Source organism: Lutra lutra, chromosome 5, assembly GCF_902655055.1.
Source record: "Lutra lutra chromosome 5, mLutLut1.2, whole genome shotgun sequence".
Classification (NCBI taxonomy): Eukaryota; Metazoa; Chordata; class Mammalia; order Carnivora; family Mustelidae; genus Lutra; species Lutra lutra.
Window position 1 is genome coordinate 152,295,796 of NC_062282.1, and position 27,850 is coordinate 152,323,645.

A 27,850-nucleotide genomic window follows, 5' to 3' on the forward strand; every position below is an offset into this window, starting at 1 on the left:
AAACACTTGGGACAAGAGGTCCTTAACCTAAAAGGGTAGAAACATTAGAGTGGCAGAAGACCTATCTCCAGAGATCTGGCAGGCTAGAAAGGACTGACATGATATATTCAATGTGCTAAATGAGAAAAATATGCAGCTAAGAATAGTTTATCCATCAAAGCTATCATTCAAAATAGAAGGAGAAACAAAGAGCTTTTGGAAAAAGAAAAGGAAAAAAAATGATCATTAAACCCACCCTGCAGAAAATATAGGGGTGCCTGGGTGGCTCATTGGGTTAAAGCCTCTGCCTTTGGCTCAGGTCATGATCACAGGGTCCCAGGATTGAGCCCCGTATTGAGCTCTCTGCTCGGCAGGGAGTCTGCTTCCTCCTCTTTCTCTCTCTCTCTGCTTGTCTCTCTGCCTACTTGTGATCTCTGTCTGTCAAATAAATAAAGAAAATCTTAAAAAAAAAACAGCCTTACAGGAAATATTAAGGGGATCCTTATAGTGAAGAGAGAGCCCCAAAGTAACAAAGACCAGAAAGGAACAGAGGCAATATGCAGAAAAAAGTGACTTTGTTGGTAATAAAATGGCACTAAATTCTTTTCTTTCAATAGTTACTCTGACTATAAATGGGCTAAATGTCCCAATCAAAAGGCACAGTGTATCATATTGGATAAAAAATATGACCCATAAGTATGCTGTCCATGAGAGAATCATTTTAGACCCAAGTCCCCTCAATATTGAAAATGAGGGGTAGAGAACCATTTATCATGCTAATGGACACCAAAAGAAAGCTGGGGTAGCAATCATTATATCAGTCAAGCCAGATCTTATTTTTATTTTATTTTTATTATATTCAGCTAACCAGCATATAGTACATCATTAGTTTTTGATGTAGTTGTGTATAACACCAGTGCTCATCACCACATATGCCTTCCTTAATACTCATCACCTGGTTAACCAACCTCCCCACCCCCAGCCCTCTGTAACCCTCAGTTTGCTTCCAGGAGTCCAGAAAAACTATATTTTAAATGAAAGACCATAATAATAGATGATGAAGGACACAATATCATAATTAAAGGGTCTATCCAATAAGAAGATCTAACAACTGTAAATATTCATGCCCCTATCACAGGAACTGCCAATTATATAAACTAATTAATAACAAAATTAAAGAAATACATTAATGATAATACAATCACAATAAGGGGCTTTAAGACCCCACTGACATCAATGGGTAGATCATCCAAAAAGACAATCAACAAGGAAACTGTGGCTTTGAATGACACACTGGACCAGATGGACTTAACAGATATATTCAGAAGACTGCATCCAAAAACGAGAATGCACATTATTTTCAAATTTACATGGAACACTCTCCAAGCATAGATCACATTTTAGGCCACAAACAAGTCTCACCAAATTCAAAAAGGTAGAAGTCATGCTATGCATCTGTTCTGACAACACTATGAAACACTACAAGACAACAATCCAGAAAGAATACAAATACACGGAGGCTAAATAACAAGCTGCTAAACAATGGCTGGGAGAACCAAAAAATCAAAGATGAAATTAAAAAATGCATGAAGGAAAATGAAAAAAAAAAAAAAACCACACAACAGTCCAAAATCTTTTGGATAAAACAAAACCTAGTCAAAGAGGGAAGATTATAGCAATACAGGCCTAGGTAAAGAACCAAAAAAAATCTCAAATAAACAACCCAATGTTACACTTAAACGAGCTAGAAAAAGAAAAGCAAACAAACCCAACACTAATACAAAGAAGGAAATAACAAAGATCAGAGTAGAGATAAACAATAGAAACTACAAAACCAACAGAACAGAACTATGAAACCAGGAGCTGTTGCTTTGAAAAGATTAATAAAATTGATAAACGTTTAGCCAGACTCATAAAAAAAAAATACAGAGAGAGATAGAGAGAAAGAGAAGATAAAGAGAAGAGAGGACTCAAATAGACAAAATCAGAAATTAAAGAGGAGAAATAACAACTGACACCATCAAAATACAAAGGAATATAAGATGAAAAAGCATATGTCAATAAATTGGACAACTTAGAAGAAACAGATAAATTTCTAGAAACATATAACCTTGCAAAATTGATTCAGAAAGAAAAAAAATTGAACAAACCAATTCCTGGTAATGAAATTGAATTAGTAATAAAAAATTCCCAACAAAGTGCAGGACCAGATGGCTTCACAGGTGAATTCTGTTAAACATTTAATGAGGAGTTAATACCTATTTTTCTGAAAGGATTCCAAAAAAACAGAAGTGGAAAGAAAACTTCCAAATTCATTCCAAGAAGCCAGCATTACCTTGACCAAAACCAAAGAAAGAGAGAAAGAAAGAAAGAGGAAAGAAAGGGAAAAAATACAGGCCAATATCTCTGATGAATATAGATGCAAATAACCTAAAAAAAATAGCAAACTGAATCTAAACAGGCATTGAAAAATCATTTACCACAATCAAGGGAGATCTATTCTGGGGATGCAGACATGGTTCAATATTTGCAAATCAATCAATGTGATATATCACATACACAGGAGAAAGGATAAAAACTATAGGGTCATTTCAATAGGTGCAGAAAAAGCACTTCACAAAATACATCTATTCATGATAAAAACCTTCAACAAAGTAGATTTATAGGGAACATACTTCAACATAATGAAGGCCATCTATGAAAAACCATACCTAAAATCATACTCATTGTTGACAAATGGAGAGTTTCCCCCTAAGAACAGAAACAAAACAAGGATGCCCACTCCCATCACTTTTATCCAACTTAGTACTGGAGTCCTACCATAGCAATCAGATCAGGAAGAGGAATAAAAGGTATCCAAACTCACAAAGAAGAAGTAAAACTTGGGGCGTCTGGGTGGCTCAGTGGGTTAAGCTGCTGCCTTCGACTCAGGTCATGATCTCGGAGTCCTGGGATCGAGTCCCGCATCGGGCTCTCTGCTCAGCAGGGAGCCTGCTTCCTCCTGTCTCTCTGCCTGCCTCTCTGCCTGCTTGTGATCTCTCTCTGTCAAATAAATAAATAAAATCTTTAAAAAAAAAAAGAAGTAAAACTTTTGCTGTGTGTGGATGATGTGATACTATATACAGAAAACCCAAAATGAGTCCACAAAAAAAGTAGTAGAACTGGTCATGAATTCAATAAAGGCACAAGATACAAAATTAATATACAGAAATCTGTCACATTTCTGTATACTGATAATGAAACAGCAGAAAGAGAAATTAAGAAAATGATCCTATTTACAATTGCACCAAACAGAATAAAATAACTAGAAATAAACCTAACCAAAGATGTAAAAGTCTGTACTCTGAAAACTATAAAAAACTGATGAAAGATATTGAAGATGGCACCAAAAAGTGGAAAGGTATACCCCACTCATTGGTAGGAAAATTTAATATCAGTAAAACCCACAGAGCAATTTACAGATCCAGTGCAAACCCTATCAAAATCCCAATGAACCGTCCTAAAATTAAAATCCTAAAATAATCTTAAAATCCTGAAATTGGAACCACAAAAAACCTTGAATACCAAAGCAATTGAGAGAAGAGCAAAGCTAAAGCTATCACAATTCCAGACTTCAAGAAATACTAGAAAGTGCAGCAATCAAAACACTATGGTACTGGAACAAAAATAGACACATAGATAAACAGAACAGAATGGAAATCCCAGAAGTAAACCCAGGATTATATAGCCAATCTTTGAGAAAACAGTAAGAATATACAACGGGAAAAAGACAATCCTTTCAACAAATAGTCCTGGGAAAACTTGACAGCTACAAGCAAAAGAAAGAAACTGGACCCCTCACATCAAAATAACCTCAAAATGGATTACAGACCTAAATGTGAAACCTGAAACCCATAAAAAACCTAGAAGAGAGCACAGGCAGTAAAGTTTCTGATATTAGCTGTAGCAACGTTTTTCTAGATATGTCTCCTGAGGGAGGGGAAACAAAAGCAAAAATAAACAACTGGGACCACATCAAAGTAGAAATTTTGCAGTGAAAGAAACCATCAACAAAACAGAAAGACGACTGACAAAATAAAAGATATTTGCTAATGATAGATCTGATGAGGGTTTAGTATCCAAATATATAATGAACTCATCTCAACTCAACTTCCAAAAACAAACCCAAATAATTCAATTTAAAAATGAGCAGAAGAGATGAACAGACATTTCTTCAGAGACATATAGATGTCCAAAAGCACATAAAAAATGCTCAATATCATTAATCATCAGAGAATAAAAATCCAAGCTAGAATGAGATATCACCTTACAACATTCAGAACAAAACGGACTAATGGATAAGGAAGATGTGGTCCATATACACTATGGAGTATTATGCCTCCATCAGAAAGGATGAATACCCAACTTTTGTAGCAACATGGATGGGACTGGAAGAGATTATGCTGAGTGAAATAAGTCAAGCAGAGAGAGTCAATTATCATATAGTTTCACGTATTTGTGGAGCATAACAAATAGCATGGAGGACAAGGGGAATTAGGAGAAGGCATTTGGGGGAAATTGGAAGGGGAGGGGAACAATGAGAGAATATGGACTCTGAAAAACAATCTGAAGGGTTTGAAGAGGTGGGGGTGGGTGGGAGGTTGGGGGAACCAGGTGGTGGGTATTAGAGAGGGCACGGACTGCATGGAGCACTGGGTGTGGTACAAAAACAATGAATACTGTTATGCTGAAAATAAATTAAAAAAATGATCAAAAAAACAAACAAACAAACAAAAGAAAGTTAAGTAACTTCTGTGCATTGATTTGTAGTCCTGCAACTTTGCTGAATTCCTATATCAGTTCTAGCAAATGTTTGATGGAATCTTTTGGGTTTTCTGCATGATGTTGTCTGCAAAGAGTGAATGTTTGACTTCCTCTTTGCCAATTTAGGTGTCTTTTATTTTTTGTTGTCTAATTGCTGAGGGCAGGACTTCCAGATCTAATTTGAACAACAGTGGTAATAGTTTACATCCTTGTCATGTTCCTGACTTTAGGGGAAAAGCTGAATTTTTCCCCAATTAGGACAATATTCACTGTGAACCTTTCATATATGGCCTTTATGATGTTGAGATTTGTTCACTCTATCACCACATAGAGGAAGGTTTTTAGCAAGAAAGGATGGTCTGTTTTGTGAAATGCTTTTACTGCATCTACTGAGAGGATCACATCATTATTGTTCTTTCTGTTATTAATGTGGGGTAGCACATTGATTTAATCGGAATGTTGAAATACTTTGTTGCCCATGAATAAATCCTGCTTGGTCATCATGAATAATCCTTTTAATGTACACTTGGATCCTATGGGCCAGTATCTTGGTGATAATTTATACATTATTGTTCCTCAGGGATATTGGTCTGGAATTCTCCTTTGTGTTGGGGTCTTTGTCTGATTTTGGGATCAAAGTAATGCTGGCATCGTAGAATGGGTTTGGAAATTTTCCTTCCATTTCTATTTTTTGAAACATCTTCTGTAAATTATGTATTAGTTCTTCTTTAAATGTTTGGTAAAATTCTCCTGGCAGTCATCTAGCCCCAGACTCTCATTTGTTAGAAGATTTTTTTAAAAGATTTTTATTTATTTATTTGTTAGAGAGAGAGAAAAAGAGAGAGAGAGAGAGAGCACACAAGCAGAGGAAGCAGCTAGCAGAGGGAGAATCAGGCTCCCCACTGAACAAGGAGCCCTATGTGGGACTCAATCCCAAGACCCTGGGATCATGAACTGAGCCAAAGGCAAACTCTTAAACGACTGAGCCACCCAGTGTTCCTTGTTGGGAGATTTTAGATTACTGCTTCAATTTTTTGCTGGTTATGTGTCTCTTCAATTTTCCTATTTATTCCTGTTTCAGTTTTAGCAATTTATGTGTTTCTAGGAATGTGTCCATTTCCTCCATCTTGCCTAATTTGTTGGCATATAATTGCTCATAATCTTTTCAACATTCTTTGTATTTCTTCAGTCTTGGTTGTGATCTCTCGTCTTTCATTCATGATTTTATTTATTTGGGTCTTTTGTCTTTTCTTTTAAAGATTAAGTCTGGCCAGGAGCTTATCAATCTATTAATTCTTGCAAAGAACCAACTCCTAGTACTGTTGATCTGTTCTACTGTTCTTTTGGTTTCTATTTCATTGATTTCTGCTCTAATCTTTATTAATTTTGTTCTCCTGCTGGGTTTAGGCTTTATTTGCTATTCTTTCTCTCACTCCTTTAGGTCTACGTTTAGCTTATAAGTATTAGAGACCTTTCTTGTATCTTGAGAAAGGCTTGTATTGCTGTATTTCTTCTTAAGACCACTTTTGCTGCATTATAAAGGTACTGAATAGTTGTCTTTTCATTTTCATTCATTTACATGAATTTTTAAAAATTCATCTTTAATATCCTGGTTGACTCATTCATTCTTTGGTAGGATCCTCTTTAGCCTCCATATATTTGAGTTCTTTCCAAATTTCCTCTTGTGATTGAGTTCCATTTTCAAAGCACTGTGGTCTGAAAATGTGTAGGGAATGATCCCAATCTTTGGTATGGATTGAGACCAGATTTGTGAACCAGTATGTGATCTATTCTGGAAACTGTTCCATGTGCACTCAAGAAGAATGTGTAATCTGTTGCTTTAGGATGGAATGCTCTGAATGTATCTGTGAAGTCCATTGGGTGCCCTTCTTATTCAAAGCCCTTGTTAACTTGTTGATCTTCTGCCTGGATCATCTGTCTATTGCTGTCAGTGGGGTGTTAATGTCCCCTACTATTATTGTATTATTATCAATGAATGACTTAATTTAGTAGTAATTAAGTTGGTTTACATATTGGCCACTTTCTTGTTAGGGTCACAAATATTTACCTTTCTTAGATCTTCTTCTTGAATAGAGCACTTTATTATGATATTGTGTCACTCTTCATCCCTCGCTACAGTCTTTGGTTTAAAATCTAGTTTGTCTGGGGGAGGAGTCAAGATGGCAGAGGAGTAGCAGGCTGAGATGACATCAGGTAGCAGGAGAACATCTACATAGTTTATCAAACCATTCTGAACACCTACAAATCCAACAGGAGATTGAAGAGAAGAAGAGCAACAATTCTAGAAACAGAAAATCAGCCACTTTCTGAAAGGTAGGGCCTGTGGAGAAATGAATCCAAAACAACAGGATGATAGACTGTGGCGGGGGAGGGGGTGGCTAGCTCCTGGCAAGCAGTGGAGCAATGGAGCACAAAATATGAACTTTTAAAAGTCTGCTCAACTAAGCGACATTACTCCAGAGGCTAAGCTGGGGTGAAGCCCACATGGGGACAGTGTGGTCTCAGGTCCTGTGGGGTCACAGCAGGATCAGGGGTGTCTGAGTGTCACAGAGCTCACAGGCATTAGAGCAGGGGAGCTGGCTATGGAGATGTAGCCATGGAGGGAGCTCCCAACTCAGGATTACCTTAAACTATGATCCGGGGCACAGTCAGGCCACTGCTCTTTGAGCAAGGACCCCACAACATCCAGGGAGACCACCCTGGAAGAGCGCAGGGATCTGCTGGGTTTGGAGACTCCAGGCAGGGCTGTGTGCCAGAGACAGAGATGCTTGTCACAGGCTGGGTGAGCTTGGAGTGCAGCCAGAGACCAGGAAGATGGGAGTGACTGAGAGCTTTACTCCAAGGGCACACTGAGGAGTGGGGTCCCAAGCCCTCAGCTCCTCCGGCCAGAAATTGGGAGGCTGCCATTTTCATTCCCGTCCTCCAGAACTCTATGGAAAGCATTCAGGGAAGAAAGACTCCCGAAAGTGAACGTGAGCAGATTACCTAGCCTGGCCCCTGGTAAGGGCAGTGCAATTCTGCCTTTGGGCAAAGACACTTGAGGATTACTACAACAGGCCCCTCCCCCAGAAGAACAGCAAGAAATCCAGCTAAGGTCAAGTTCACTTATCAAGGAGAATAGCAGAATTCCAGAGAATTCCAAGCATAGAATTCATGGCTATCTCCCGTGATTCTTTAGTCTTGCAAAGTTAATTAATTGTTTTTAATTTTATTTTTTTTTTCTTTTTTTTTAAAGATTTTATTTATTTATTTGACAGAGAGAAATCACAAGTAGGCAGAGAGGCAGGCAGAGAGAGAGGAGGAAGCAGGCTCCCTGCTGAGCAGAAAGTCCGATGCGGGGCTCGAACCCAGGACCTGGGATCATGACCCGAGCCGAAGGCAGCAGCTTAACCCACTGAGCCACTCAGGCGCCCCTAATTTTATTTTTTTCTTATGCTAAATTTTTTTTAACTTTTACTCTTTCCTCTTTTAACGTTTTTTAACTAGTTTATCTTAACAATACCTTTCATTAAAAAGTTTAAAAAGTTCATTTATCAACTCCTTCTTTAGAAATTAAAAAAAAATTCATCTTATAGTCATATTCCATCCCTTCATCGTGTTTACCCTTATAGTGTATGTGTGTGTGTGTGTGTGTGTGTGTGTGTGTGTGTGTGTGTGTGTGTATTTTAATTCTCTAAAATGTTGGGAGGTAGTTTCTCTTAAGGGACTAAATACTCCCAAAATTAAGTGGGTGACTCTGATCTATTCACCAGTCTAATATATATAATTTCTTTTTCATATTTTTCTTTATTTTTATATATTTTCTTTTCTGAACCTCTTTTTACCCCCTTTCTTCCCCCCACAATTTGGGGTCTCTTCTGATTTGGTTAAAGTACATTTTCCTGGGGTCTTTGCCACCTTTTTCGTATTTTATTCTTTCCTTCATATATTCCTATCTGGATAAAATGACAAGGCAGAAAAACTCACCACACACACACACACACACACACACAAAAGAACAAGTGGCAGTACTGAAGGGACCTAATCAATATGGACATCTCTAACATGTCAGATCTAGAGTTCAGAATGACAATGCTCAATGTGCTAGCTGGGCTCAAAAAGGTCATGGAAGATATTGGAGAGACCCTGTCTATAGAAATAAAAGCCCTTTCTGAAGAAATAAAATAACTAAAATCTAACCAAGTTGATGTAAAAAAAGCTATTAATGAGGTACAATAAAAAAATGGAAGCTTTTACTGCTAGGATAAATGAGGCAGAAGAGAGAATTAGTGATACAGAAGACCAAATAATGGAGAATAGAGAAGCTGAGCAAAAGAGGGACAAACAACTACTTGACCATTAGGGAAGAATTTGAGAGATAAATGATACCATAAGATGAAACAACATTAGAATAGTTGGGATTCCAGAAGAAGAAGAAAAAGAGAGGGGAGCAGAAGGTATGTTGGAGAGCATTATTGAAGAGCATTATTTCCAGAATATGGCAAAGGGAACAAGCATAAAAATCCAGGAGGTGCAGAGAACCCCCCTCTAAATCAATGAGAATAGGTCCACACCCCATCATCTAATAGTAAAACTTATGAGTCTTAGCGACAAAGAGAAAATCCTGAAAGCAGCCCGGGAAAAGAAGTCTGTAACATACAATGGTAAAAATATTAGATTGGCAGCAGACTTATCCACAGAGACCTGGCAGGCCAGAAAGAGCTGGCATGATATATTCAGAGCACTAAACAAGAAAAACATGCAGCCAAGAATACTATAGCCAGCTAGGCACTCAATGAAAATAGAAGGAGAGATAAAAAGTTTCCAGGACAAACAAAAACTGAAAGAATTTGCAAACACCAATCCAGCTCTACAGGAAATATTGAAAGGGGTCCTCTAAGCAAAAGAGACCCTAAAAGTAGTAGATCAGAAAGGAACAGAGACAATATACAATAACAGTCACCTTACAGGCAATACAATGGCACTAATTTCATATCTCTCAATAGTTACCCTGAATGTAAATGGGCTAAATGGCCCAATCAAAAGACACAGGGTATCAGATGATTAAAAAAAAAAAACAAAACCCATCAATATGCTGCCTACAAGAAACTCATTTGAGACCCAAAGACACTTCCAGATTTAAAGTGAGGGGGTGGAAAACAATTACGATGCTAATGGACATCAAAAGAAAGTTGGGGAGGCAATCCTTATATCAGATCAATTACATTATAAGCCAAAGACTATAATAAGAGATGATAAATGACACTATATCATACTCAAAGGGTCTGTCCAACAAGAAGATCTTACAATTTTAAATATCTATGCCCCTAATATGGGAGCAGCCAACTATATAAACCAATTAATACAAAATTGAAGAAACACATCCACAATAATACAATAATAGTAGGGGGCTTAAACACTCTCCTCACTGAAATGGACAAACCATCCAAGTAAAATATCAACAAGGAAATAAAGGCCTTCAATGACACACTGGACCAGATGGACATCACAGATATATTCAGAACATTCCATCCCAAAACAACAGAATACACATTCTTCTCTAGTGCACATGGAACATTCTCCAGAATAGATCACATCCTGGGTCTCAAGTCAGATCCCAAGTGGTACCAAAAGATTGGGATCATTCCCTGCATATTTTCAGTCCACAATGCTCTGAAGCTAGACCTCAATCACAAGAGGAAATTGGGAAAGAACCCAAATACATGGAGACTAAACAGCATCCTTCTAAAGAATGAATGGGTCAACCAGGAAATTAAAGAAGAATTGAAAAAATTCATGGAAACAAGTGATAATGAAAACACAAAGTTCAAAATCTGTGGGACACAGCAAAGGCAGTCCTGAGAGGAAAATGTATAGCAATACAAGCCTTTCTCAAGAAACAAGAAAGTTCTCAAATACACAACCTAACCCTACACCTAAAGGAGCTAGAGAAAGAACAAAAAAGAAAGCCGAAACCCAGCAGAAGAAGAGAAATAATAGATCAGAGCAGAAACCAATGTAATAGAAACAAAACAAAAACAAAAACAAAACAATAGAACAAATCAATGAAACTAGGAGCTGGTTCTTTGAAAGAATTAATAAGACTGATAAAGCCCTGGCCAGACTCATCAAAAAGAGAAGAGAAAGGACCCAAATAAATAAAATCACAAATGAAAGAGGAGAGATCACAACCAACACCAAAGAAATACAAACAATTATAAGAACATATCTTGAGCAACTCTACTCCAACAAATTTGACAATCTGGAAGAAATGGCTGCATTCCTAGAGACGTATAAACTACCACAACTGAACCAGGAAGAAATAGAAAACCTGACAGACCCATAACCAGTATGGAGATTGAAGCAGTCATCAAAAATCTCCCAACAAACCAGAGCCCAGGGCCAGGCAGCTTCCCAGGGGAATTGTACCAAACTTTTAAAGAATTAATTCCTATTCTCCTGAAACTGTTCCAAAAAATAGAAATGGAAGGAAAATTTCCAAACTCATTTTATGAGGCCAGCATCACCTGATCCCAAAACCAGACAAGGTTCCCATCAAAAAAGAGAATTACAGACCAATATCTTTGATGAACACAGATGCAAAAGTCCTCAACAAAATACTAGCCAATAGGATCCAGCATTACATTAAAAGAATTATTCACCACTACCAAGTAAGATTTATTCCAAGGCTTCAAGGTTGTTTCAACATCCACAAATCAATCAATGTGATACAATACATTAATAAAAGAAAGAACAAGAACCATATGATACTCTCAATAGATGCAGAAAAAGCATTTGACAAAGTACAGCATCCTTTCCCGATCAAAACTCTGCAAAGTGTAGGGATAGAGGATACATACCTCAATATCATCAAAGCCATCTATGAAAAAACCACCACGAATATCATTCTCAGTGGAGAAAAATGAAGAGCTTTTCCAGTAAGATCAGGAACACAGGCAAGGATGTCCATTATCACCACTGCTATTCAACATAGTACTAGAAGTCCTAGCCTCACCCATCAGACAACAAAAAGAAACTAAAGGCATCCAAATCTGCCAAGAAGAAGTCAAACTATCACTCTTTGCAGATGATATGATACTATATGTGGAAAACCCAAAAGACTCCACTCTAAATCTGCTAGAACGTGTACAGGAATTCAGTAAAGTGTCAGGATTTAAAGTCAATGCACAGAAATCAGTTGCATTTCTTTACACCAACAACAAGACAGAAGAAAGAGAAATTAAGGAGCCAATCTCACGTACAATTGCAACCAAAACCATAAGATACCTAGGAATAAACCTAACCAAAGAGGCAAAGAATGTATATTCATAGAACTATAAAGTACACATGAAGAAATTGAAGAAGACACAAAGAAATGGAAAAATGTTCCATGCTCAGGGATTGGAAGAACAAATATTGTGAACATGTCTATGCTACCCAAAGCAATCTACACGTTTAATGCAATCCCTATCAAAATCCCATCCATTTTTTTTTCACAGAAATGGAACAAATAATCCTAAAATTTATATGGAACCAGAAAAGACCTTGAACAGCCACAGGAATATTGAAAAAGAAAGCCAGAGTTGGTGGCATCACAATTCCAGACATCAAGCTCTATTACAAAGCTGTCATCATCAAGACAGTATGGTACTGGCACAAAAACAGACACATAGATCAATGGAACAGAGTAGAGAGCCCAGAAATGGACCCTCAACTCTATGGTCAACTAATCTTCAACAAAGCAGGAAAGAATGTCCAATGTAGAAAGGACAGTCTCTTGAACAAATGGTTTTGGGAAAATTGTGTAGCCACATGCAGAAGAATGAAACTGAACCATTTCCTTACACGACACTTGAGAATAGACTCAAAATGGATGAAGGACCTCAATGTGAGAAAGGAATCCATCAAAATCCTTAAGAACACAGGCAGCAACCTCTTTGACCTCAGCCACAGCAACTTCTTCCTAGGAACATCACCAAAGGCAAGGGAAGCAAGAGCAAAAATGAGCTATTGGGACTTCATCAAGATCAGAAGCTTTTGCACAGCAATGGAAACAGTCAACAAAACCAAAGACAACCAACAGAATGGGAGAAGATCTTTGCAAATGACATATCAGATAAAGGGCTAGTATCCCAAATCTATAAAGAACTTATCAAACTCAACACTGAAAGAACAAATAATCCAATCAAGAAATGGGCAGAGGACATGATCAGACATTTCTGCAAAGAAGACATCCAGAGGGCCAACAGACACATGAAAAAGTGCTCCATATCACTTGGCATCAGGGAAATACAAATCAAAACCACAGTGAGATACCACCTCACACCAGTCAGAATGGCTAAAATTAACAAGTCAGGAAATGACAGATGCTGGTGAGGAAAGCACAGAAAGGGGAACACTCCTACACGGTTGGTGGGAATGCAAGCCGGTGCAACCATTCTTGAAAACAGCATGGAGCTTCCTCGAAAAGTGGAAATTAGAGCTACCCTATGCCCCAGCAATTGCACTACTGGGTATTTACCCTAAAGATACAAATGTAGTGATCCAAAGGGGCACATGCACCCGATTGTTTATAGCAGCAATGTCCACAATAGCCAAACTATGGAAAGAACCTAGATGTCCATCAACAGATGAATGGATAAAGAAGAAGTGGTATATATATACAATGGAATACTATGCAGCCATCTAAGGAAATGAAATCTTGCCATTTGGGATGACTTGGATAGAACTAGAGGGTATTATGCTTAGCAAAATAAGTCAATCAGAGAAAGACAACTATCATATGATTTCCCTGATATGAGGAAGTGGAGATGCAACGTGGGGGGTCTGGGGGGTAGGAAAAGAATAAATAAAGCAAGATGGGATCGGGAGGGAGACAAACCATAAGAGACTCTTAATCTCAAAAACAAACTGAGAGTTGCCTGGGGGAGGGGGAGAAGGAGATGGTAGTTGGGTTATGGACATTGGGGAAGGTGTGTGCTGTGGTGAGTGCTGTGCAGTGTGGAAACCTGGCTAGTCACTGACCTGTACCCCTTGGGGCTAATAATACATTATATGTTAAAAAAATTATTTTAAAAAATCTAGTTTGTCTGACAGAAGTTGGCTACTCCCGCTTTATTTTGATGTCTATTAGCATGATAAATAGTTCTCCACCTCCTCACTTTCATTCTGGAGGTGTCTTTGGATCTAAAATGAGTATCCTGTAAGCAACATATTGATGGGTTTTCTTTTTTTTTAATCCATTGTTATACCCTGAGTGTTTTGATTGGAGCATTGAGTCCATTTTCATTCAGAGTAATTATTGAAGGACTTGTATTTACTGCCATCATATTACCTGTAATGTCATTATTACTGTTGATCATCTCTTTTCCTTTATGGTCTTTGTTACTTTGGGGATCTCTCTCCACTCCAGTGATTCCCTTTAATATTGTCTGCAGGGCTGGTTTAGTCATCACAAATTCCTTTAGCTTTTGTTTGTCCTGGAAATTCTTTCTTTATTTTTAATATTTTATTTTATTTATTTATTTGGCAGCAGAGATCATAAGTTGGTTGGGGGGCGGGGCTGGCTCCCTGCTGAGCAGAGAACTTGATGCAGGGCTCCATCCCAGAACCCTGGGATCATGACCTAAGCTGAAGGCAGAGGCTTTAATGCACTGAGCCACCCAGGTGCCCAATGTCCTGGAAATTCTTTCTCTCTCCTTTTATTCAGAATGACAGCTTTGATGGATAAAGTAATCTTAGTGCATATTTTTTCTCATTTTGTGCATTGACTATATCATGCCAGTCCTGTCTGGCTTTCCAGGTGTCAATGGACAGGTCATCTGCCAGACATGTGTTTCTATCATTGTCATCTATGAATTGCTTTCAGGATTTTCTCTTTATCTTTGAAATTTGCAAGCTTTGCTATTATATGTCAAGGTTTGTCCTAATTTTATTGATTTTGAGGGGGCTTATAGTGCCTCCTAGACTTTGAATGTCTGTTTCCTTCCTCAGTTTAGGGAAGTGCTGAGCTATAATTTGTTCAAATAAAACTTTGGCTCCTTTCTCCCACTTTTCATCTTCTGGAACCCCTGTGATGTGGATATTATTTCACTTATGGGATCACTGATTTCTCTAAGTCTGACTCTGTGATCTAATAGTTCTCTTTCTCTTTTCTTTTCAGCTTCCTTATTTTCCATTATCTTATTTTCTATATCACTGATTCACTCTTCTACTGCATTCATCCTTGTTTTTTTATGACTCTACTTGGGATTGAATATAGGCAACAGCATTTTTAAATTTGGCCTGAATTAATTGTAGGTTTTTTTTTATTTCTACACTAAACATTTCTCCATGGTCTTCTATGCTTTTTTCAAACCCAGCTAGTATCTTTATAATCACCCTTTTAAATTGTAGTTCTGACATCTTTACTTATATCCATATTGATTAAATATCTTGCGAAGAGTACTACGTCTTGTTCTTTATTTTGGGATGAATTTCTCTATATGCTCATTTTGTCCACAAATGAAATTCAGAAAAAAAAAAAGGAAAAAAAAAAAAAACAAGAATAACAACAATGACAACAGAAAACAAAACAAAACAAAAAAGAACAAAACCAAGTAAACACTAGATCCTGAGTGTGTTTTGGTCTCCTTCTTCAAAGAAACTAGATCCCAAAATAAGAAAGAAAGAAAAACATTACAGATAGATGATAGATAGATAGATAAACATATAGATAGATTGATATTTTAAAAATAAAATACAATGAAAGGAAACAAATTTTAAAAATATATAATGTATATATATAAATAAAATTAAGAAAGATTAAAAGAAGAGTTGAAAAAATAAGACAATAACTGAAAAAAAATTACTAAAAGACTAAAGAATAAAAAAAACAAAAATACTATATACTGTTTTCCCCAAGAGCTGAAGCTTTGCAGCTGTCTATGATTGGTAAACTTGGTGGGAGCCAATTAAGACTCCCCATTCCTCTGCCATCTTAACTCTAATTATACTGAAACTTTAAAAATTATGAATAAATAAAGAAATTTTTAAAAAATCTTCTGCTTTGTTAGACCACCGATTAGGTTAGACAATTTGTTTTGACTTGCTTTTGTTTCTACAAGCATTCGGTCTTTTATTAACTATACAGTTGTATGCCTATGTAAATACCTATGCATATTTCTAGTGTAAATAATTTGCACTAAGTGAAATCTAGTTGTTACCATTGCCTCTCCACACAGTATCATCACTTCCCCTGTAGGTAATTAAATTTTATTCCTAAAGTTTTCTCATGTTTAATTGAAGAATATATGGAAATATACATTTATATTTTGAACTGCCTTAGATCATCAGTAACATACTACACACATAATTCCCCATCTTACTTTTTGCACTGAACAATAATATATCCTAGAGATGAGTGCATAACAATATATAGGGAATTACTCACTCTTTTGTATAGTTGTCAAATCATCTATTTTGTAACTAACATCTCTATTGAAGAATATTTCAACTTAGTGTTTTCCCATTTCAAATACTGCTCCAAATATGTGTTTTTTGTAATTTTTCCAGTTTTTGTCCTCCCCCAGTTGATTTAGATAAAAATGACAGATAAAATCATATATATTTAAAGTACACAAGGTGATGATGTGATATAATTGTACATTTTGTGAAATGATTACTACAATCAAGTTAATTAATACATTAATCACCTCACATATTTACCTTTTGTGCTTGTGTGGTAGAAACACTTAAGACCTACACTGTTAACAAATTTCAAATGTACACAACAGTATTATTAACTATAGTAACATTCACCTTATAACTGAAAGCTTGTCCTCTTTCAGTAGCATTACACATTTTCCCCACTTTCCAACCCCTGCCAACCACTAATCTACTTTCAATTTTTATGGCCCAGATTCTTCAAAGAGGGATCACTGTGGCAAAGTGTAAATGTGTGTGTAATTCCCCTAGAGATGGTGTAATTCACATTATAGGCTATATCATATGTGCAACCACCAGCATTGTATGACAACCATTATTTGACAGTTTCATCAAACTTTGCAATTTCCCCTAATCTAATAGGGGATAAATGATATCTTAGTGTAGATGCCACTTCTAATTTGCATTTCCCTTATTAGATGAGGGACTGGATATGTTTAAGGAACTTTTGATTTTTTTTTTTTATTTCCAAGTAGTAATCATAAGCCTCTTGTCTCTTATTCCCTAACCTCTGAAGCTTGGGCACAAAATATACTGTTACCAAGCAAGGAGTGTCTAGACCCACAATATGCAAACCCTTTGACTATTTTCCCATCTTATGCACTTGTCTGCCTCATAAATACACCAGATAAAGACTTTTTCTTAGCTAATGTTTCTCTTTCATCTCCTGTGACACATGTTCAACTATCTTTTATGTTTATTAAATACAATGGTAACCCTAAAAAGGAGAAGAAGGTTATCAGTGAACATTAACTGGTGATCTATCAAAAATCAGAACGTTATTGCATTCATGAAGGAAGGCAAATGTTTTAGAGAGGAAAATGGTGGCAAAGTAGGAGGACCCTAGGTTCACCTTGTCCCACAAACACAACTAGAGAACTATCAAATCATCTTAAATACCCCAGAAATAGACCATAAGAACTACAGAACAAACTCCATGACTGAAGGAGTGAAGGGGCCACATCGAAGAAGGTAGGAACTGCAGAGCCATGGTGTAGGGAAGAAAAGAAACATGCAAGCTGTGGAGGGGAGAGAGGCATGGTCACAGAAAAGGACAAGAGAAAATGGAGCACATAAGTAACACAAAAGGAAAACATTTCCCAAAGCAATTGGCATGGGAAACAAGAGGGTCTAAATGTCAATGAGTTCTTGAAAGTGGTAGGTCTTAAAGCCTGGAATTGTAAAGGTCAGTGAGCTCATCTGGGTAAGAGCCCAGAGGGCCCGGCACCGCTCCTGGTGAAAACACAGGCAAACAACCCCAGGACAGACAGCCTGGAAACAGTGACCCAAATAGTGCCTGTGGCACATAGTGGGGAGTTGTTTCGATCTTCTCAGACTAGTCCCTCAGAGGCAGCATCATGGAGGAACAAAGGAACAAAGGAAGTGGCCAGTACCATTTCCTCCCCACCCCTCGGCATAAACACAGAGCTACCTGCAGGAAACAGCAGGGTGCCAACACTGGCTGCATAATTTGCATACACCAAAATCCACCCTTCTGGAAATGCCAGAAGGCAGTGGAAATGCCCTTCTTAGGCTTCCATCAGTCCCAGGGTGACAGACTCCTCCCCCAGAAGACCAGCCCGAACCCCTGTCCACACCACATCTCCCACCAACCACAGGGTTCTTCAGGTCTTCATAGGTTCTCATAAGGGCAGTGTCAGGTCTTGTTTCACAAGAAAGCATGATCCCACTTGGTTAAAACTCAGGATTCAGGAAAAGGACCAAACACTGCCTACTGCAGACAAATAGAGCCTTTACAGACAACTGGCCTGAAGGATAGAGCAGCCAAAACACAACAGCAGGGTACATGCAGCATACACCAAAGACACTCTCTAAAACTGCACCACTTCCTTACACCATATACAAAAATAAAGTGAAAAATGGATTGAAGAATTCAATGTGAGACCTGAAACCATAAAAATCCTAGAAGAGAACACAGGCAGTAACTTCTTTGATAATGGCTTTAGCAACTTCTTTCTAGAAGAATCTCCTGAGACAAGGGAAACAAAAGCAAAAATAAACTATTGGGACTACATCAAAAGAAAAAGCTTCTGCAGAGTGAAGGAAACAGGCAACAAACTAAAAGGCAACCTCTGGAATGGGACAAGATATTTGCAAATGACATACCTGGTAAAGCATTAGTATCCAAAATATATAAAGAACTTAAACAATTCAACATACAAATAATAAATAACATTAAAACTGGGCAGAATACATGAATAGACATTTTTCTAAAGAAGACATCTAGCTGGCCAAAAGACACATAAAAAGATGCTCCACATCGGTCATTATCAAGGAAATGCAAATCAGAACTACAATGATATATCAACTTGCTCTCGTCAGAATGGCTAAAATCAACAATACAAGAAACAGCAGGCATTGGTGAGGATGTGGAGAAAGGGAACCCTCTTGCGCCATTGGTAGAAATGTAAAATGGTACAGCCACTCTGGAAAACAGTATGGACATTCCTCAAAAAGTTAAAAATAGAGGTACCCAATGATACAGCACTACTAGTTATGTGCACAAAGATTAGAAAAATACTTATTAAAAGGGATACATGCTTCGCAGTGCTTACCTGCAATAGTCAAATAATAGAAACAACCCACATGTCCATTGACTGATCAATGGATTAAGATGATGTGATATATAGGTACAGATAAAGATATAGATATAGATAAAATGATGAAATCATTGATGAAATGATGAAATGATGAATGATGAAAATAGATGAAAAGGATGAAATCTTGCCATTTGCAATGACATAGATGAGGATAGAGTTATGTTAAGTGAAACTGGGTATTACTTGGAGGTGTTGAATCACTATACTGTACATTTGAAACTAATATTACTCGTATGTTCCATAATTGGAATTTAAATAAAAATTTTAGAAGAGAATTTATGGATTCATAACAGAATGTCAGGAACACCAAAAATGCACTATGCATGCGTTTATTTCAAAATTCATTTTCAGAACCCACTCTGTGCATAGCCATTTTTTTTTAAAGATTTTATTTATTTATCTGTCAGAGAGAGAGAGGGAGAGAAAGCAAGCACAGGCAGACAGAATGGCAGGCAGAGGCAGAGGGAGAAGCAGGCTCCCCGATGAGCAAGGAGCCCGATGTGGGACTCGATCCCAGGACGCTGGGATCATGACCTGAGCCGAAGGCAGCCGCTCAACCAACTGAGCCACCCAGGCGTCCCAGCATAGCCATTTTTTACTAGTATGTCAGTAGAAAGACCGGTGCTGTGTATGAAGTAACCATCATATAAAGAATTATTCTCTCCACTAATCAGAAAATTCCAGATCACTGTCTTTCACTTTTCCCAAAATAATCATACAAAGGAAGGATTCTTCAGAGGTTATTGCTCTCACTGTCAAATAATAGTCATTATGTTAATGGTTTGTTCAAGAGTGTATTATGGAAATGTCTGTGATACCCTTGAGGGCAGTGGGTCAGAATGCTTAAAGGAAGCCCTAAGTCATCTTTCCAGGCACCACTGCCATAGCAGCACTGAGAATAATTCAGGAGCTGGCTCTCTTACTTTTCCCATTTTCATTCCCAACATCCTGAGGTAAACAGGCTTGCCCAGAGTCCTCAAAGTCCTTAGAAATCTGTTTTTTAAGAAGAACTTTTGCATCATCCGCTACAGTCTCAAGCACAATATTTTGAAGGTAGAAAATCTTGTTAAAGCAAATACCAGAGGAAATGGGTCCTCCACTAACAGAGCAGAATTTTTTGATGTATCTCTGCAGTTTTTCTCCTAAGGATTCCTCATGCTTCTCAACTGATAGCAAATGGGGAAACTTAAGGTTTTCCTTGAGTTTCTCCACCGATACATCCAAGTCCTTGGCCATGATTTTCAGGGATGAGTCATCCAGCCCAAAGTAAACCCTGTAAAGGGTTAAAGTGTCCTTTAAAGTCTCCATATCGTTACCACTGATGTAACCCATCATAGGGACAAAGGCCGATGCCCCAGCCTTCATGGCCTCCAGCCAGACCTTCTGTCTCAGGGAATCCTTCTTTCGGTCAATGGTGGCCTCAGTAATATTTGGCAGGTGTTGCATAAAGATGTGGCGCTTATGCTCTGGGAGGTCCCTCAGAAGGGTACTCTCCAGCCTTGGGAAATCATAGTCAGCCAAGTCAAAGCTGGAGATTAAGAAGACCTGAGGATCACTCACATTGGCCTTTTTAAGGTGATTCACACAGTCATTGCGGATCTGTTCCAGGGTTTCTTGTTCATTAAATTTTTTGGGTTGACTCCTTTTTACGTTACTTAAATCACTGTCTATTTTAGTTCGAACAAAATAGAAATTCTTCTTCATTTTTTCAATTGCTGAAGACAGTTGTGCATCAGTGATTTTAAAGCGGGTAGCAGAGACGATGATAAAGAAATCATACTCCCTAAATTTCATTTTCTCCAGATACTCATGAGGCTGAAATGTAGTGGTCCCTATGCCAGGCAGGTCCCATAATGTCACACTGGGAAGCTTTGGGTGTTTATATTTCATTCTCTCCATGGTTGTCTCTACTGGCCCAATAGCGGCAGCCCCTTCTTCCTCAGCCCCCAAACCCCGTATGGCATTGATGAAGCTGGACTTCCCTGTCCCAGACTCCCCAGTCACAGCAATGCTCAGTGGGGCATTATTGATATCTCTCAATGCATTATTGATGACACAACCTGCACTCTGAAGGTCCCCCGCTTTCAGGCTTGATTGAATTGAATTGATGGCTTCCTGAGAGATGATTTTGCTTTCCATCTTGAAGTCCTTAAAAAACTTCTCAAAGCTGGAGGCCAAATCACCACCATGAGAGGGTTGGGAAGAGGAGGACTGACCCATGGCTAGAAGAGGAGAAGGCACTATGGGGAGAAGAGAAGAGGGAAGGAAAAATAGTTATTATAACAAGGGGTGGCTTGCGCTGTGCTCTTAGGGACAGTATAACATCAGTCCTGGCCACAATATTATATCCAGCAGTCCTTCTCTTTCTATCCAGACATTGTGTAGACTTCTGACCTGGATGTAAAATTTGCCCTTGCTCAGTCTCTTTCCTTATCTTGGAAAGTCCTTCTTCTTTAAGATACTCTTCATTCTTACAACTAATTTCAAAGCCTGATTCTTTTATCCAAACTTTCCTGTCCACATTATTCTTTGTTTATCTTGCTTTAGTTTTCTCTATTTGTAATGTTATGAAAATAATACTTCTTCATGGTGGCAAATCTAAGAAGACAGCACCAGCACATACCCTCACACCCCTTCCCACCTGTTCTGTGGGACCCTCCAGAAAATCCACTTCTGATAACCTTAAACATCACCATGAGACCTTCGTTCTCACATGAGGTAGCTAAATAAGGATGAGTGGGTCCTTCCCTTCTCAGAAAAGATACCGTATATTTTTCATTAGGAGATAGAAATTTTTAATGATTGGAAATGTGTTAAAGGACTCCTTTTTGTTTTTCTGGGAGTAGATACAGCAGGGGGCATGGATCCCCATGCTCTAAAAAGTCATGCTGGACTATCCACCTGGGACTTGCTACGAACCACCGCAACTGTCCTGAGACCCCATCCATCCACTGCTCCATGCTTGGATGTAAAAGGGGACAGAAACCCTATGGGAGAGATAAGTCACCCGGAAGACTGACTAGTCTTTAAAGTGGCATTGATGGGAAAGGTGGCATGAGCAAAAACTGAAGCAGGAGTTGAGTGGAATGTTGTAAGAAGTCAGCCATGATGAGGAGGTCCCTCTGTCAGCTTGCCTGCTGGCAATCAAACTGAGCTGGATCTGCAGTCCTGGACCTATCTGATCATGAAGGATTAGAATACCTTGAGCTGTGGGAACCAAGGAAATCATATACACAGGACTAAACAGAATGTGAAATATCTGTATACTCTCTCCTATGAAGACTGGCAACTATAGGAATTCATATTTTCTGGCTGAGAAGACAATAAACACATGCCTCCCTGGATGAGACTGGTTGAAAAATGAAGAAGGGGTGTCCAGAAAAAGGGGCCCTTTTAAGGTTTCTGGGCTGAAAACAGCCAGATTCTCATTGTGGTTCAATGCACTCATTGAGGGAGTAAATGCTTGATTTAGTAGAAATATTTATCTTTGGATGTCACGCATTCCATACACTCCCTGTCTGCATGCCCATTACAAGCACACTTTGTTCTAGTCACATGATATTCCTATGCCACTGTCTCGATTATTACAGTGTCACATTCCTTTTTGTTTTTCTTATTCCCTTGTTGTATTGATAACATTCACAATGAAGGTGGAGGCAGAGTCAGGCTTGGGAATGCATTAGAGTGTCTGGTCCCCAGGCCCTCTCCTTTTTCCTACTAAGGCGTCTGAAGTAGTCTTTTCATCTGTTGCCTCAGGGTTTGCCTCAGTTTTTAGACCAGGAAGCAAGTCGCTTCAAGTCACCACTGATGTCATGCCAGCATGCAGGCTGGAGAGGTGAGCTTGGGCTAAAACTGAGGGATCAGACACATCTTCCAGGGGCTTCCTGGAAGACATTAGCTTCAGCCTAGGATGGAGGATGGCAAAAACAAATTAGGGATGACATTTTTTAGAGCAAGTGTACAAGGTCTGGACTGACACACATATGACTAGGGCATGGAAACATTCTCCTTAGAAGAAAAAAACTGGGAATCTAGCTTGCAAGGGGTAGCTATTAAGCAACTTAAGGAATCACTTGTGACTTCTCAGCAGGAATATTCTTCACATGCAGAAGAGTAGAAATCTTGAGCAAGTGGCATGTGCAGGGTCAAGCCCTTGCTGTGTGAAGAACAAACACTATCACCCCTTTGGACAGCAGGCAGGACACAAAGCAGAATGGGAAACAGTGAGTGTGAAAGAAGTGTATACAATTAGGGCCTCAGGGAGGAGCCAACGAGATGAGACTTCAGCCCTATCAGGTGTGGTCTCATGCCTGTGCATTCTCAGGGGATGTAGGAGAAAATACACAGGAGAGTGAGGAAATCTCTGACTGAGACAAGTCCTCAGGAATAGAACAAATACAGCAAAAGGAAATCAAACGACGGGGTAGGAAATGCAAACAGATGTGGACAGCAAGATCCTATGTGCTGAGCAAATTTCAGCCTCACAAAAGCCATGCCCTCAGCTGATGTTGTATGTGATGTCCTGTTATTTATTATTTTCTGCTGCGACAACAATGCAGGGAGAGCAGGGTCAGAGTACCTTATGGTATCCCTGAGAGCTTGTATTCTGACCGCTGGCAGTGGGTCCTCTGTGGCTGTGGTAGAAATGGGAGGGAATTTGAGAAATCCATGCCAGTAAACCTTAGGTGAACGTCTAGACATACATTTCTTATCTCATCCTCTCAACAACATGACTCACAGACTTTATAGTTCTACGGAGCCATGTGTTAAGAAGAAAGTCACAGGGTCATAATGGAGCCACTTGAGTTAGTGCCCCAAGTCAGTTAACCAAGGCTTAATACATAAAGCCGTTTCAACCTCCAGGGATGTAATCTTTCAGTAGTCAACAAGGCTATTTCTTGGTCAGCACTAAAAACTGTACTGACAGATCCCCATCTCTCCCTTAGGAGGGCAAACTTGGCTAAAACAATGGATTTTTTCCTGCTTTCTCTCTGTGCTTAAAAACTTTTCCCTTTCTGTAGCTTAATGGAGCTCCTTTCTATTAGCTAGGTGGGATACTGGCTGGTTTAAAAGTCTTTTTTTGTTTGTTTGTTTGTTTGTTTTTTTAAAGATTTTTATTTATTTATTTGACAGACAGAGATCACAAGTAGGCAGAGGGAGAGAGGAGGAAGCAGGCTCCCTGCGGAGCAGAGAGCCTGATGGGTGGCTCCATCCCAAGACCCTGGGATCATGACCTGAGCCGAAGGCAGAGGTTTTAACCCACTGAGCCACCCAGGTGCCCCGATTTATAAGTCTTTTAATAAATCCAATTAGGTTGGGAGCCTGGGTGGTGCCCTCAGTGGGTTAAGCCTCTGTCTTAGGCTGAGGTCATTATCTCAGGGTCCTGGGATCCAGTTCCGCATTGGGATCTCTGCTTGGCAAGGAGCCTGCTCCTTCCTTTCTCTCTCTCTCTGCCTGCCTCTCTGCCTACTTGTGATCCCTCTCTGTCAAATAAATAAATAACATCTTAAATAAATAAATAAGTAAATCCAATTAGGTCTTTAGAATATACTTGGTTGAATTTTGTTTTTTAACAGATTTGGCGGCAGTGTCTAGATCCAAAGTGAACTTTTGACTCTATCTGGGGACAAAAAGAAACACAAGGGTGGCACCCCATGAATCCTTTTGAGTTGAGAGTCTTTCTCAATATTTCCAGGGGCCACCAGTAAGTCCATCTTGGTTTGAGCTCTTTTATGCATTGCCATTCCTGATTGGATTGCCTTTCAAGTCCAGGTTAATGGATCACTCTGTCACAGACACAGAAGGCAGTGACAGAGCACCAGCCCTTAGCCCTTGGCTCAGACAGAAGTCCACCCTGGAATCCCTTCCCCAGTTCCAGGCCACAGTCTGTATTTACTGCTCTTTCCTGGTTTAGTTTCTTCCCCACTTCCTGTCTGCAGTCTTTATTAATGGAACCTGCTGGTTTAGTCTATGATGGACTTTGGTGGTAATGTATAGGGGGCACTCTATTGAACAGTTACTCATAACTTCTAAACCTAACCCCTGGATCTGAACTCAGATTCCAAGTTGGGAACTGTTGGTGGCAGTGACAGTTCTCCATGTGCGTGGAATCAGGCTGCAGTCCCCATTCTTGGAGATGTGCTGGTTCAATCCTTGTCCCAGTCCCTAGCTATTTGGGTACTGATGGTGTGCATAGTTCCATTACCTCAGTATCCTTGGTTTATGTTAATGTGTACATGAGATTAAGCCTTGGCTTAAAGAAAAATAATAAATAAGTAAAATGAGTACATAAATAAATAAACATATGGGATCTTAAAATCCAGTGTTAAGCGCTCTACCCTCCAGCACATTATTTTATATCTAAGAACTATGATTCTACAAGCTATAAGCATCTACAAGCCTGTTTTGTGTCCTAACAACTTGGCTTGATAACGTTCAGGTTGGTACCCACAGAGTAAGGCCAGACACTAGTGTGAACCGCTCCCTATTTCTCAGGGTCATGAGATCAAGTCCTGCACTGGGTTCCATCACAGCACAGAGTCAACTTGAGAATCTCTCCTCCCTCTGTCCCTCCCCCTGCTCCCACACATGCTCTCTCTCTTTATCTCTAAAAAATTTAAAAAAATAATCTTTTTATAAAATCCTTTTAAAAAAGGAATTAGTATACAAAATATATGAGGAACTGATAGAACTCAACACCCAAAAAATAAATAACCCAATTTAAAAATGGGCAAAAGACGTGAGCAGACATTTTGCCAAAAAAGACATCCAGATGGAAAACACACATATGAAAAGATAAACATCATCACTCATCATTAGGGAAATGCAAGTCAAAATTTAAATGAGATACCACACACATGTCAGAATGGCTAAAATGAACAACCAGGAAACAAGGAGTGTTGCTGAGGATGTGCAGATAAAGGAATGCTGGTACATAGGTGGTAGGAATGACTGGAGCGGCCACTGTAGATAAGAGTATGGAGGGCCCTCAAAAAGTTCAAAATAGAACTACCCTACCATCCAATGATTGGACTACAGGGTATTTACCCCCAAAATAGAAAAACACTACTTCAAAGGGCTGCAAGCACCCCTCTGTTTACTGCAGCATTATTTACAATAGTCAGATTAAGGAAGCTGCCCAAGTGTCCACTGATAGATGAGTGGATAAAGAAGATGTGATATATATAATTTAGTCATAGAAGGAATGAAATCTGTCCATTCGTAATGACATGGATGGAGTTTGAGAATATCATTCTAAGTGAAATAAGTCAGTCAGACAGACAAATACCATAGGATTTCACTCATATGTGGAATGTAAGAAAAAAAGCTAATGAGCAAAAGGGAAAAAAGTGACTGAGAGAGACAAACCAAGAAATAGATTGTTAACTATAGAAACAAACTGTTGGTTACCAGAGGGGAAGTGAGTGGGGATGGATGAAACAGGTGATGGATATTAAAGGGTACACTTACTATGGTGAGCATTGAGTCATGTACAGAACTGTCAAATCACTAAATTGTGCACTTGAGCTAATGTAAGACTGTATGTTAACTATACTGGCATTAAAATTAAAAACAATAAATGGGGGAATAATTGACTCTGATGTCTCATGATGTGTGATTACTCCTTTTATGGGTAATCTAAGCATAATTATTAAGAACAAGCATCGGGGCCCCTGGGTGGCTCAGTGGCTTAAAGCCTCTGCCTTCAGCTCAGGTCATGTTCCCAGGGTCTTGGGATCGAGCCCCGCATCGGGCTTTTGGCTCAGTGAGGAGCCTGCTTCCTCCTCTCTCTTTGCCTGCCTCTCTGCCTACTTGTGATCTCTGTCAAATACATAAATAAATACATACATACATACATACATACATAAATAAAATCTTTTAAAAATTTATTTATTTGAATTGTGTCATTAATAGATAATACATGCATTGTCTCCCCCACAGAAAGGTAGTTGGGCATGAGAGGGGGAGTAGGGGGTGTCTGATCAGGAAGCTATAGGGGAAAAGCCCCATCCACTGACACCCCAGACATTCACATGATCCTTCTGCAGTTCACAGGAATAAAGTTTGTCCTCCAACCTCCCTCTGAATATGTCCCAAATAGTTAAATGCTCTAACTGGCTCACAGCCATCCACCAGACATCCTGCCCCTCAGCCTTTCAAGCCCACAGCACCCGAGATCAAGCATCTAGGTTCTCCCAAGCTTAGACATACAAATCTGTGATTTCTTGCTTACCAGCTCCTGGAGGGAAAGAGACTCCTGGTGTCAGCGTTGAGCTCTGAACGTGTCCCCGAGCCGCTCAGGAGATGCTGAGCCTGGTGGACGTGCTCCCTGCAGCCCACAGCATGAGCGCTACTCTGCTCCAGACTGGCCTTGCACAGGAACAGGTACTGTGTGCTGCTGGTGTGGTCACTGCAGAGAGAAAGAGCTGACGGTCACCCCAAATGTCTATACTGCCTGTGAGGAGCAGGCAGGACTTAAATCATCTCTGGCCTCTGCTCCACCCTCAGAGGAATCTGACCAATACTAAAAAGAAGCAGCCATCACATTGCAGAGCCCTGCATTTCCCGGAATAGAAAGTGAAATTGAAGTTCTGAGGGCTCCTTTTCCGAGAAACACGGCCATTGCCAGGAAGGGAAACTGAAAGGCATCAGGACCATTGATATGGTGTGTTTTTGGCTTCATGAGTGAGAGGAGGACACAGGATCCCAGGCAGCAGGCTTCTCAGTGACCCCAAAGGACACCT

General features: G+C 39.2%; 2 protein-coding genes across 3 annotated transcripts in view; one reads left to right on the top strand and one right to left on the bottom strand.

Annotated features, from left to right (window-relative positions):
* Positions 1 to 27,850, top strand: part of LOC125100150 (T-cell-specific guanine nucleotide triphosphate-binding protein 2-like) — a 267,522-nt gene that overhangs the window by 20,751 nt on the left and 218,921 nt on the right. The window lies entirely within an intron of this gene.
* Positions 19,565 to 27,620, bottom strand: LOC125100148 (T-cell-specific guanine nucleotide triphosphate-binding protein 2-like). 2 transcript variants are annotated; one of them, XM_047730083.1, is made up of 3 exons: positions 27,340 to 27,620; positions 23,686 to 23,740; positions 19,565 to 21,346 (listed from the first exon to the last, which is right to left on the bottom strand). In XM_047730083.1, exon 3 carries the CDS (start codon positions 21,324 to 21,326, stop codon positions 20,010 to 20,012), a length of 1,317 nt encoding a protein of 438 aa, XP_047586039.1. In that variant the 5' UTR covers positions 21,327 to 21,346; positions 23,686 to 23,740; positions 27,340 to 27,620; the 3' UTR covers positions 19,565 to 20,009. The 2 variants fall into 2 exon arrangements, with proteins under 2 accessions (XP_047586039.1, XP_047586040.1); XM_047730084.1 differs by lacking the exon at positions 23,686 to 23,740.

What these genes read in the sequence shown, in the direction of transcription:
- LOC125100148 (XM_047730084.1), bottom strand. Translation starts at nt 21,326, where the DNA reads ATGGGTCAGTCCTCCTCTTCCCAACCCTCTCATGGTGGTGATTTGGCC.